At 27.3% G+C, this 14218-nt stretch overlaps 1 protein-coding gene and 3 long non-coding RNA genes across 4 annotated transcripts; 3 read left to right on the top strand and 1 right to left on the bottom strand.

The window, feature by feature from the left end:
- Positions 1-4219, bottom strand: LOC149876663 (uncharacterized). The gene is made up of 3 exons (XR_016448670.1): positions 3878-4219; positions 2144-2323; positions 1-1957 (listed from the first exon to the last, which is right to left on the bottom strand). It is a non-coding gene; the product is annotated as an uncharacterized LOC149876663 (long non-coding RNA).
- LOC149876664 (uncharacterized) lies at positions 2808-3678 on the top strand. The gene is made up of 5 exons (XR_016448678.1): positions 2808-2811; positions 2992-3060; positions 3379-3447; positions 3533-3592; positions 3671-3678. It is a non-coding gene; the product is annotated as an uncharacterized LOC149876664 (long non-coding RNA).
- A 1425-nt stretch (positions 4220-5644) lies between the features above and the next one.
- On the top strand, positions 5645-10802 carry LOC149876661 (uncharacterized). Its single transcript, XM_090075154.1, has 6 exons — positions 5645-5881; positions 6148-6274; positions 7629-8052; positions 10151-10216; positions 10454-10549; positions 10666-10802. Exons 1-6 carry the CDS (start codon positions 5772-5774, stop codon positions 10800-10802), a joined length of 960 nt encoding a protein of 319 aa, XP_089931280.1. The 5' UTR covers positions 5645-5771.
- On the top strand, positions 8161-8425 carry LOC149876662 (uncharacterized). Its single transcript, XR_016448671.1, has 2 exons — positions 8161-8261; positions 8357-8425. It is a non-coding gene; the product is annotated as an uncharacterized LOC149876662 (long non-coding RNA).
- Positions 10803-14218: the final 3416 nt, after the last annotated feature.

The raw sequence follows: 14218 nt of genomic DNA, 5'->3' as shown, positions 1-14218 counted from the left end.
TTTCTTCTGCGCTAACGTTTTAATTTTTTTGTTTCTGTGTCCTTTTCCCGTTTTTTCTTTTTGTCACTACATTCTTAGTAAAACATAAACTAAAATCTAATGTTTTGTGGGAAGGGAACTTATTTATCACAACTGACGCTAAATACTTTTGTGTAATATTCCTTAAAGAAACTTTCCTGTTCATGAAGTTATCAATAGATTTTTATTGCTATGAAGAACTACGCTGAAAATCTGCCTAAAAAAAGAATTTCTAACTCTTTTATTTTTGAACACAGTTATTTTCACCTTAAATTTAATAAGTACTTCCTAGTAATGTTCTCAGAACATAAATGTATAACCTCAAACTAAAAACCTGTACTTTTAAGGCCATTGACTAAAAAATAAATTGGTGCTGAAAATGATGGCAGGTAAAAATTCTTTGTATTTCATACAAGGACTTGCTTTAAATTAATACCAAAACGTTGTTTACTGAGCTATTTAGCATCCAAAACGAATTTTCTGGATTATTTATAGTAAGATAACTGCTGACTTCAAAGACTTAAAATTGAGCATTATTTTTAAGTATATACGTTCACACCAGGCTGTTTTTGTGAAGTCTTAAATAGCAATTTGAAAATATTGTCTAGATTGTGTTAGCGTCCTCAAGAAAGGAGAGAAGAGTTGAGGTAATTTAAATGAATCTCTCAGTTTCCGTAATTAATTTCAATGGTTTTATTAGGCTTCGTTCGCTAGTTATATTAGCTTTACAATAAAATTAACAAGTGAAGCAGAACTAGTTTATACGCGTAGGAACTCTTATTTTTCATCAATATTCAAATTGATTTTAGAGAGAAAATCAAGAAGATATTGCCGGTAAATATTGCACACGAGAAGAAGACCCAGGACACTTTTACGCTCACCACATTAATGACGAAATAGGTACTTTTCATTCTTTAGAAAACGACGATTGTAAAGCTGATTTATAAAAAAAAAAAGATTTACAAAGAAAAAAAATTACTTTGTTTTAGGATTCGGTGTATTTACAAGTAAAAAAATAGAGAAAGGTAGTTTTCTTTTGGAATATGCTGGAAATTTGCAAAACGCAGAAGAAGGAGAACTTAGCCTATCGAAACACTTTGAAGATAACCGCGGATGTTATGTTTATTTCTTCGATTGGAATGGCAAAAAGCTTAAGTGAAGCATTTAATTTAAACTCTTATACAAGTCGCTTTTTGTCACAACGTATTTTACTAATCGCCTAAAATCTTTTAGTATTGACGCCACAAACAGCAAAAGATTGGGGAGATATGTCAACGATGCTCCCATTAGCAAAGCAAATGCCAAAATGAAAAAAATAATAGTAGAGGGCATTCCACGCCGTTGTCTTTTTGCTTTGAGAAATATTCAAGCAGATGAAGAAATACGCTATGAATATGGAGTAAAAAATTTACATTGGCGACAGGTAGATTATCTTATTAAGTTCAATTATGCAAAAAAAAAAAAAAAACAAAAAAAAAAAAACAAAACTCGCACATTCACCCTAACTCAAGTGTAAAAAAAATATTTAGGTCAGATTCTTTTTAAATTTAGAAAAAACCAATAAAACCCCTGAAAAGCATAGGCACAATGGCAAGTCTGTTAGAGCTTTGATTATAGGAAAGAAATTCTTTTCCAACAATTCAAATTTAATAAATCAGCTAATTTCATTTTTTCAACGTCTTAGGTTCAGAAAAACGCAAGCCAAAGAAATCCCAATACGTCTAAGGAAATTGAACCTCGAAATTACCGATGTTTTGTGAGACTTGAACCTATCTTCGACTCATTAAGCGGTGGGTATAAGTAAACTTCTTTAAGAATCTTGAATAAACCTTTCCTCAGTGAATATTAACCAATCTTGTTAGCTTTAATAAACGAATGGTTCAAAATGAACTCTTAGACTGGTTTAAACTCGCTTCTCATCATGATCATAATATCAAGCCTAATGTAACAAATAAAATGCAAAAATAATTAATACAAATTGATGGATATATTAATACTGATAAATATTTTGGTATTATTTCCAGAGTTAAAAAGTTATAATTCTGAAAAAGTGCTCGAAGAGCCCAAAGAAAAGTATATAGGTAAGCAAGTATTTTAAAAACTAATTAATATTTCTTGATATTACCGAAACCAAGGCAAGAGACATCAAATTCCAAATATCTTTGATACTCAAAAATACGAGAGAACTAATGGCATCGCTTGTTCCTTCAGAAAAATCTGTTGGATTGAATATCTTGATCGATATTGCCTCACACTCCTCCAGTTCTGCTTACTTCAATATTCACCACCAAACTTTGCTGTTTTTCTTTCAAGAAACAATGACATACAATTTTATTTATTGACACCACTTGTTATACAAATTTAAATGGCCTTATTAACTTAATTTCTGCACTACCATAATAAAATTGTGCTCCAAACTAAAATATTTAACCTTAATTCTGCATTTGTAAATAAAATATCACGCTATTGAAAAGACTTACAAACCAGTCAAGCAGCTAGTGATTTTAAGGGATTCGCAGTTTTAAAGTCGGTAAATAAAAAAAATATTATGTAAGAATTGTTGCGTAAAAATCAAGGTTTAAGTCTTAATTTTTGGATATCAACTAATTTATGCTAAGGAGGAGGGATGAGATATATTTTTTTGTTGTTTGCGTCCCCTATCATTTTCATACTCTTTGATAGGCCTAAAATAGAACTTCAGATCATAACCAAAAGAATTTAAAACTGAACTTGCGGGGAAATGCTACTAATAACAATTGCTTAAAAAGCATTTTATTTTAATAAAATTAATGAGCTAAGAAAATTTTTTCTTAGATTCACCAGATTGCAACTTAGAAATTTCTGAAAACTTAGACAAGTTGATTGATATTTGCATTTAAGGTAAATATTTTATGCCTTTTTACAACTATAAGTTGTCCCTTTAATCTGCTTGTATAAATTATAATTAAAAACTATATCTAAAATTTTTTACAGATAGCAATGAGATATTGTCTAAAGGTTCCATTAAGTTAACTGATGAAGATGAACCAACTGAAGAAAATTGTAAGAGTGAGTTGTATATATATGAGAAACTAAAATACACTTTATGAAAAGTCAACTGGGAAACATGCTTCAGCATCCAATCATAGCTGTTGCATGCAAAATGACTTAAAAAATCTTTTATTTGGCATTAAGTTGAAAAATGAAAAAACTACTAAAGCCAAATACTTCCAAATAATACTAAAATAGTTTTAGATATGTATTACCACTGTAACTTTTATTCCTAAAAAACTTTAAAGTAGAAACTTAAATTTAACTTACCTCATTTATCATCACAAGTAAGTCAGCTACAACTATAATGAAAGCATTTTGCATTAATAGATTGCAGTTTTCAAAGTTCTCCAGACTTATTAGACGAATTAGTGGAGAAAGTTATAAATGAACAGACAGGTTGTTAATATATGCATTTTACAAAGTTCAATTTGCTGAAAATAATCATGTGAAAACACACATAAACTTTAAAATATATTTATAGATAACAGTGTTCCATGCCAAGTCAATTTAGACAGTGAACTGACACTAGGAGAGCAAACAGGTAAGTCATACTAAATTGAATATTTCAAAGAAGATGCACTGTGAAAAATATAAATTGAACTTATATGAAATATCTAAGGCTTTTAAACTACTTTGTAAATAGCTGCTTGCATAATGTTTATTCAACACATGATGATAATTATGATTAATTCTTCTCTCTTAGATGATATTGACTTCAAAGTTTGTGAACTGAACTCCTTTTGTTCAGTAGTGAGTATTTTTTCTCTCTAAGTGATTAAATTGCCCAATGAGAAAGAGTAGGATTTATTAGACATAAACCACTAACCTTTAGAGAAGTCTAAAGCTGTTTTAAAACTTTGCAATTTCCATTATAGATCTACTGCTTTTAAATTTTCACTTCGTATTGTGTAACTGTAAAATTAAAAATTAATAAATATACATTAACTTATATAAACACTCAAATATAAGGATGTGCTACATTTTCATTTTTTTATTGACTTAACAATTTCTTGTCCTCTTTTTTACATTAAAAATACAGTAACAGTGTTTTAGCAAACATTGAAAATATTTTTAGTACTTTAAGCTTCATTAAAAATTCTTTTATTACTTTAAACTCATTACAAATAAAAAAAATATATATGTATACAAAAAGCTTACCAAACAATGCTCAGACACACAGTTAAAGTATTTTATAAGTACAGATAAGCGCTAATAGTACATTATAATAATTGCATGATACAATAAAATTATTACATAAAATGCTCCAAAATCAAATGATTTATGCTTTAAAGCATTCAAATTTATTCTTTATTGTTTTCACACAAAAACCTACAATGATTTTAAAAGTAAGCAATTACAAAAACATAAATACCATGCCTAAAAATTAAATTTAATTAGTATTTTATTTCCAGGAACCAGTATTAAATACATCAAGTGTAGAAGAATTGATAGAGACCAAAAGCAATCAGAATATAACTGAGAATGTAATCTAATTCATTTTCTATTTCATTATTATTATTTCTCAATAAATTTAAAGTATTTTCTAAAAATAAATTAAATTTAATAATTTAGACCAAACTATTAACAAAGAAAACAAGAAAACCATCAAGGCTATGTATATTCTGCAATAAATTTCAAACAAGGCTGTCAAGACATATTCAGCTTAAACACCAAGACAATGAAAGAGTCAAAGTTGCTCTTAAACTTCCTGAACCTGAAAAAATAAAAATTATTGATTTATTTAAGAAAGAAGGAATAAAAAATTACAACATCGAACAAGCTAAATTAGAAGAGCCTAATTTTCAAAGGTGAGAATATTTTTGCTATTTAACTGACTTTTTAAGCAAACAATTTTATAAAACATTTTAACTCACTATACTATTACTTTTAAATAAACAAATTTAGAGAAAGAGTACCTATTAAAATTCACTCCCAAGAGGAAATCCCACAAAATCTTGAAATGTGTGGAAGCTGCAATGGATTTTTCTCAAAAAGATTTATAAGTCGCCACCTTAAACTTTGCAGTTCAAACTCTTCTAAACCAGCATTGCAAGTTCCATTATCTTTACTAAAGAATAGTTTTGCAGTGTCTCTTCCGGAGGATTTTGTTAGAGATGTTCTATCAAATCTAAGAAATGACAGCATTGGTCTTATTTGCAAACAAGACAGTAACATCTTAACAATAGGACTTCGATTACATGACAAAATGAAGAGAAAGTGTGACAAGACGTCTGAAGTCTTAAAATCAGTCAGGAATGACATGAGACGTCTAGCACACCTATACTCAATTTTTAATTCCATTGAAGGTGTGCTTAAAAAATATAACAACTCAATGGACATGTTTAACAGAGTAAACTTTGATTATTTAAGATTAGCAATCGATAAATACACTACAAACGAGGAATATTTGAAGTCTGGCCTCAAAATTGTTCTTTCATCTTTAATTAAAAAATCTGCAAAAATAATGAAAGGAACAGTTTTGACCCAGAACAACAATAACCTCACATTTGAGCAAAACAATAAAGAGGTTCTTGAAAAAGTCCAAGAAATAGACTTATTTATTTCTGTTTTTTGATACCTGGAAAGGATTTGTGTATGGGGATGCAAGTTATGACATAAACAAAAAACGCCAACAAAAATTAAGGAAGCCAGCTTCCTTACCAGAAGAAGATGATATTAAAACACTTAAGAACTATATCTTAAAAAATGTAAACAAAGTAATGACTGATGGGTACATATTTTGGGATACCCATGTATTCGTTGAACTTCGAGATTTGTTGTGCACTAGGTTAACATTGCTTAATGCGAGGCGTGGTGGAGAACCTGCAAGGTAACTTTTTCATAAATTTTTGTACATTAATTTTTTCAATACTAAAATATTCAAGTAATTAACATCTTTTTAAAATGAAATGGATAATGTAAACAGAGTTTAACATGACCTCAGCAGTAAGGTCAGATCAAACAGTTAAAACAGTAATTTATGAACAGAACAACAAAAATATCAATAAAAACTGAATAAATAAAAATCATAAAAACAAGTTACAAAAGGAGATTGTTTGTACAGAAAAATTATTAAACTAAAAATATTTCTCCTAGGTTATTATTAAGTGATTGGAAAGATGCAGAAAAAGGCTCGTGGGTTGATCCTCAACGAGTTCAACAGCTTGACGAACTTGACAGAAAATTAACAAATACATTGCAAATAGCTTATATGACTGGAAAGGTATTGTTTTTTTTTATTAAAATAATCTTTTGAAAAGAAGTATTAAAAATTACCAATTAGTAAAAATTATAGTAATCATTTAATAGTTGAGTACCCAAAGTCAAAAATCTCTGAATTTCTGTAACATTGACATTTCAAGCACTATTTGCAGAAATATAAAGTGATTTAGATTGTTTTTAAAAAAATCTAGCATCAGGGTGTCATACTAAAGCATACAATTATATTTTTCAATGTCCATTTTTACAAACTATACATCTCATTGGCATCAATTTCACAAGGTTGTTACAAATTTCAGATAGAACTCTTCTTTAAATGTAATGCAATTCTTGTATTAAACTACTTATGAAATGTATTCTGACCTCAACTAACTTTTTTCTCCTTCAAGCCTAAATACAGTGGATTGATTATAAATCTGGTGATTGAGCATCATTAATTTCAAATCTTGTGATTGAACATGTATAGCTATTACACAAATCTGCTCAAACAAAATTAAAGAAGCTCCACATAGCAATACTCACCCTCTCAATGCTACCATACACCCTTGGTAATATAAAACAATTGCTATACTTTTCACATTTAAATCTTTTAACAAGCCCTTTGCTTTTCTTGTCTATTACTTCAAATTACTTTCACTTCTGAAAATTTCTTGCTTCTGCTTACATTAATATTTTCTTATAAGCTTATCTCTTTTTCCAAGGTAAAATGCTTCTCACTATATTTAAGAAACAAGATTTTCACAGTTTTCAGTGAAGGTTTTGGTAAGATCATTATGACTTAACCTTGCATTTGCACTAATATGACAAAATATAAAACTGTTTAACTATGAAGAAAAAGTCTTCATAAACTAACCAAATTTCTTGATCCTTGATGGTAGTAAATATCACCTCAAATGTTTTAGGAGTATATCTGACATCATTTTCAGAAATCAACAATCTAATGGCTATTTCTCTGTTGTTGATCCTTCACACCTCTTATCTACCACTACTTTTTATTACTTTTCTATTTTAAGTTTGGGATCTTCTTACAATCTCAGCCAAAAAAAAATCTGAAACGATTATCATTATCTATTTTTGTGCAACCTTTGTAAGGAAATAATAAAACTAGCATTGTTTAATAAAAAGTTATAAAGCTCTTTAGGTGAAGTTTTACTTATGAGTAAACAAACAAATAGGTTTTCAGGCTATTGTAGACCATGATTATAGAAAATTTATTTTTCTTCATCATTCTAAATTTTTAGAATTTCTAGTTCCCAAAATAGTCCTGTTTACTGTCAAATTCTGCATATACACATAAGTTACTTAATAAGATTCATTCAAGATAGATCACTTATACAACCTCTGAAAATATACTTTAGGGAAACAATCATTTGGTGCCAGTCATTATTCCAAAAGACTCTATTGAAGCAATTAGAAAATTAGCAGATTTTAAAATTCGAAAGGATGCAGGTATTTCTGAAGAAAATCAATATCTTTTTCCTAGTACACAGGGAAGCAAAAACCATGTCTCAGGGTGGCATGCTCTTCACAATATTTGCATAAAAATTAAAGACAAATTGCAGTTCTCAAATAAACTTACAGCAACATCAAACCGTCATCGAGTAAGTACGTTGTTTGCAATGCTGGATTTACCTCTTAGAGATAGAGAACTGTTTTACGAGCATATGGGCCACAGTCAAGCAATAAACCAAAATGTTTATCAAGCACCACCAGCTTTACTTGAAATAACAAAAGTTGGTCGACACTTGATAGATCTTGATAATGGTCAGTGTTTTTTCCTTTAATATTATTATTCTGAAAAAAAAAAAAAAAAAAAAAAAAAGTGAAACAAAATAGATGCTAAATACTTTAAAATATAGCTAAGTCTTCTGTTTATTCAAAGAGATTTTATTTTTTTAATATAATTTATTTCAAAGGAATACAAAAAGCTCCTTCAAGTACTTGTCAGACAGTAACTTTAACCACTGTTAGTGATCACCATTCTCAAAATGGTAATTAATTATAATTTAAATTATAATTTAAAAATTCAGCAGTACATTTTTTGAATTAAATTTTGAGAGCAAAGTAATTTTTATAATCCTTACAGATTGGACAGAGCACAGCAGTAGTGAAAATGAGGAAAATGATAATGATTGGCTTCCTGATAATAAATTTAGTAAGTTTATAAAGTATTTATGCAGTCTAAAATATCATTACCTAAATTTTTAAAGAACCTTTTTTGGATAATAGAAAATATCAAAATGATTTGCTTTGTTAGAAAATAAAATCAATAAAAGAAAAATGGGAGATAATGAATATGATCAAAATGAATCTGGTAAGTTCCAAATTCTTCTTGTATTTACAATGGATTTTATGTAGTGATTATTCCTTTGATTCTCTCTTAGTTTTTCTCAAAATTAAAATTAAAAAATCAATGAGGGAAAATAATGAGAATAAAAAAAATCAAAGACTGAAAATCCTCTTTGTTCTTTAACATTGGTAGTGGCATTAAAAATAAGAATATTTAAAAAACCTCCAAAGTGTTTACTATGTATTGGTGTATCTAATAGCTCATTTATTTATTGTTCATAAACATTTTTTTAAAAATGGCTTTACTTTTATCTTCTAGTTTTAATTATAGTAAATTCTAAACAAGTTGATAAGTACAATTATAAATATCTATGTTGTATTATAAAGAAGTGGAATAAAAAATAATATGAATTTGAAAATAAGTACCATTTAAGTTTAAAATTTTTATTATGATAAATTCAAAATTATGTCAATGTTTAAATACAAGCCAAAATAATATCAAAAAGACAAAACAAAATAGAAAAAAAAAATTTTTTTTTCAAACTATATCTCTTCTTTTTGGGTCCTTTTTTAACTTGTAATTTTATCCCAAGCACCTACAATAACTGCTTTTAGCTCTCATCTTTCTTTGGAAATTTCTGGACTTCAGTTTTTTTTGAAAATCAATCAGAAAGTTCAATTGGATTAACAAATGGTGCCAGGGCCAGCTACTTCACTGCATGAAAATGATTTTTATTAATTTTACATTTTGAGAGACTCTTTACATGTCTTTACATCTTTTCAACAAATCTTCAATCTTTTTGCTTTTTAACAAAATCATATTGCTGAAAATATTGTTAAAGTAGGTTTAATTAATATAAAATTAAATACATAAAATTAAATTAGATAACCATTTATAGCTTCAACATTTTCCTTTTTTTAACAGCTTAAAGAAGTATCTTTGCTTTTAGAGAAATTTACACACTAAACATTTTGTCAAAAAAAAAACACTTCATATATTCTTTAAAGGTTTTGATCAAACACAATGGTAATATCTTACAAAGTTTTTTTGTACATTGTTTCTCAAAATTACAAATCATATTTTGTTAATCAAAAAGTTGTAATTTTTCAAAGATGATAGTTGGGGGTTTTTTAATTAAAAAGTATAAAGTTCTTTTTAAAAAAACAAACAGCGAATTAGCAACTTAAGCATTTTAAACTATCAGAAGAAGTAGCTGGGATATCACTCGATTTCACAAGTAAAAATTTACTAAATAGAACAGTAAATTTTCAGGGGACAAGCGTTACATTTTAAAAGATTTCTGGATGAAATACTCAATGTTATTCTTCACAAAAATGTCTCTAAAACACAAAATGTTCTTTGAAGGTTATATAAAAATTATGAACTAAGGTAAATTCGTACTTATTCAAAATTAACTTGAAACTTTTGTCATTTGCTTGAAAACCTAACTACATCCTAGTTGAGTTTTTCATGAAGATGGTTATTGAGGTCCCCTAAGAAATTGACCTTTTTATGCCCTACTGAAATAATGTTACTGGTATAAAAAGTATCACCATGTAAATATGGTTTGAATATTTCTTTCCAATACAGGTCAACTCAGAAAAACAAGATTGTTAGATGTGGTGGTAAATAATGAAGTAGCTGAGAATAAATCTGGTATGTTTTTTCAATATTGTTTTAAGAATACATATTTATATAAGTTCATATTGCTATTTCAACAAATTAAAATGAAGGTTGTAAAAATATATACCTAAGTTCATAGGATTATGTGCAATAACTTGTAGTTAGCATATCTGGTTATCTAAAAGAATTTTAAAATGTAAAATCAACCTTTCTATATTATCATTCATAGTGACCTGACTATTAAGTATTTAACATATAAATTTGTTTTAGGGAGATCATACTTTCAATGGAGTGCAGAACAAGTCAAGCTTGTTCACAGTACATTTGGACCATTTATCAATGGTACTAACTTGAGCACTTTTCCAGGTGAGTTGTAGGCAGTGCTTTGATAATTTAATTTTAATCAAAAAATACATATATATGCTACTTTTTTATGAATTAACTGTAAATCTAAATAGATATAAGTTATTATTATTTTAAAGCAAAAAACCAAATGAAGGAATTCAGCGAACGCTATAATGTTGATATTCCAAAACTGAGAACAAAAATTTATAATGAGCGACAGAGAGTAAACAAACTTCATGAGCAAAGAATAAAAGACATGAAAATGTTAGAGTGAAAAACTACTGATATTTTGTAATGGTAGGTTTTCTTTTTTACTTTTAGTACCTTAACACTAATTTTGAAAGAAAAAGGAAACCAATCATTTTGATGTCAAATCTGTAACTTTTTGGAGATGATAGACTTATGACTTCTTCGCAAAAATAACTAAATTTCAAAATAAATAAATAGTTATTAACCTCCCTCTCCCTCTTTCTCTGAAATAGTTTTCTATAGTTATACATTTATACTTTTTTAGTTGCTTTCACCTCACCTTTCAGTTCACCTTGCCTAGTTTAAAAGAGAGGAAGTTTTTAGAAAGAAAGAATAAAATACACTGCTGAAATATTTTTTGGTTTTAGAATATCTATAAAAAAATGATATATGAAAAGTAGATACTTATTTTCAAAGACCAGCCCAAAGACATTATATACATATGTATATGAATGACATAACCTCTTTTGCTGAATCATCTTTAGAATTTTAGATTAAACATTCTCAAAAATATTGGTTATGATTAAACATTTTTAAGTATAACTATTAAAGAATTTTTCTTAATAATATTTTACTTTTTATGAAATTTATCAATTAGTTACTTTGAAAGTAAATAATCTAAAAACATTCATTGGATACAACAGTCATAGTTGGAAAAAAGCATAAATTTATCTTTATGCAGTTTAACAATTCTAAGGCATGCACTTTAATAAATATACATAGAACTAAAACTTACAGTAAGACCTCTGTAAAATGAATAACTCATGTGTTACAAAAAATGTTTAGCGGTGTACATAACACAGCTTGCACTGAATATCAAAATGTTTAACACAGCTTGCACTGAATATCAAAATTGTTGTTTGAAACTGTGGAAGTAGCATTTGGTACTATAAAAAAATCCACTAGTTAAAAAAATTCCAAAACAAACAAAAACTTAAGAAAGCATAAATAAACAAAGGGTTTTTACACTCAGAAACTAATGGCGTAAAGTTCATGTGATGATTTTTTAAATCCTAGTGAGAATTTTTCATTTTCAGTAATTTATGTACCATTTCTATAATAATAATGCAGTTATAAAAAGCGTACAATTATACGCTTTTTATAACTACATTATTATTATAGAAATATAAAACAAATTTCAAAATCTTCAAAAATTTGTTCAAAAAAAAGGCAACAGAAAAACAGGTGTTTTTTTTTAAAAAATAATTATCTTGAAAATGTAAATTAAATTTGTAAAATACCAAAATAGTTACCCAATAAGATATCAGAAGTTTTAATTCATATAACCTCTACTCATAAAATATATTTCTTTTGACTGATAGACAATATATATATATATATATATATATATATATATATATATATATATATATATATATATATAAACTTGAAGGCTCATCAGTTCAATCTTGTTCAATATTTCTGCGTTATGTTGTAATTTTAGTATTTTGTTGAGTATTTTGTTGAGTATTTTGTTTTTTAGATTTAGAAGCACATCTGTTCCATATATCGTGTTAGGAAGAAAATATCTTGATCATCATTATAAAAAGATAACCAAATATGCAGCGAAATATGAAAGTAAAGTAAGTGCTTGTTATGTATTTAATTATATTTTCTGAATGAAAACTGAGGCACAGTGAACAGGTTTTTTATTATTTTACTTCCTCTTAACTTCACCATTAAACCTTTAAAAATACAAAAAAAAAACTGTTGCTGTCCAAAAGCATATCATAAGTTAAATTGCAATGAAAGAGATGCATTTTGAGGGTTATAATTAAATTTTAAAAAAATCTTTAAGATCTAAAGAAAACCAAAGTTTTTGTTAAATTAAAAAAAAAATTTTGAAAAATTAATTTTACTCTACTTTATCATATTTCAAATTTTTTTTTTACTTATTTTACAGTTTTTTTTAGTCTCATATATGTGTTGGGAAGATAATATCTTTTAGTGATCATTGGAAAAAACTTCAGAAACTAAAAGTAAGCTTAGAAAAATTGAAAAAATCTTAAAACATATGTTTGTTAAATAATTTCCAATATTTTCCAATAGATATTATTAGGTTTATTTATATTTTACATACTTTTAAATTCAAGATAAAATGTAGGATATGAAAAGAAAAGTAACTGTTTAGTATTTTTTGTTTTTTTTTAGCAGATAAAAGCACAAAAAAAAATACAAGAGAAAAACATTGGGTTAGGCAAGGTGACAAGATTGGTAACTGGCGGATCTAACACGAATAATAGCGTTGAAAGTCAAAATGAGAAAACCTTTTTCTTTAGTTGTTAATCAAAAGCAGCATGTCATGGACAGAAACACGTTTTTTGTACCTTTTACTCAGAGCAGAATCTTTTGTAACATTTAAGATAACATAAATAAATTCATCTAATGGACTAAATTTTTTACTGACCATCCGAGAAACTTTATCCATCATTAAGAAAAATAACCAGTGCTCAGCGTCAATTATATGAAATTATCTTAAGATATACATGTTATTAACTTTTTTTCTTCTAATGTAGTTAACGTCTAGGTTTTGATATTTCATGATCAAGAAATTGTCAAAGTATCAATTTTTAAGTGAAAATAAAAAAAAAAAAAAAAAAAAAAAAAGTGAATATCTGTGATGTGAGCTGTTCAGGGAACTAACAAATTAAGAAACACTTTCTGACTTTACGAGTTTCTAAAAAACCCCCATCATGAGTATATTCTTTTCGAAGCGAAAACTCAGTTAACGAAACTTTATTGCTTCTTGACAACTGAAATAAAAATTGACAATGTGACAACTGAACAAATTGACAATATGACAACTGAAATAAAAATTTATAATGCTTAATGTAACTACCACTTTCAGCTCACACCACGCCGTTAAGAATTTATTTCACTTTTAATTGTAACAAAAAACATTTTGTATTCAGATGCGTTAAAATTACAAACTATCTGAAGGAAATATAACATTTTTGTTTTTTTTTTAAATTAAACTCAGCGATTTAACTAACTCACAGCGGCATAATTAAAATGAGCGGGGACTACGGCAATCTTCAGACGCCATTTGAAAAATTTGCAAATTTTACGTACGCTTATTAGGCTCCTTTTCACTTAAATTTGTTTATTTAAAATTCTGGTAAAAAATATATTCAAGGTTCCTAATTCAGTTTAACTTCTGGATAAAAAATTTTAACAACGAGTTTCATCAAATATCGGGAAATGAAATGAGAGCAAAGATCTATATTAACTAGATATCTAACTCCGCATAAAATTCATAGAAAAATGTAAACGAAATTTATTTATATTAGCAAATCAAAAGTAACGTATAAGTTACTTTTAAATAACTATAACTACAAAGCATTAAATACTGCAAAATTTCAAAAAATAATTACATTTTCACCAATTCTTAAACATATTTTCTAATCAAACCGACAAAAATATCTGTTGGTTGTTTTTTAT

This window comes from Hydra viridissima, unplaced genomic scaffold, assembly GCF_058129835.1.
Source record: "Hydra viridissima isolate aposymbiotic clone 2 unplaced genomic scaffold, HvirCarnegie_v1 scaffold_19, whole genome shotgun sequence".
Lineage (NCBI taxonomy): Eukaryota > Metazoa > Cnidaria > Hydrozoa > Anthoathecata > Hydridae > Hydra > Hydra viridissima.
Note: the sequence above shows the minus strand (reverse complement) of the source record. Positions and strands in the feature narration are given on the sequence as shown.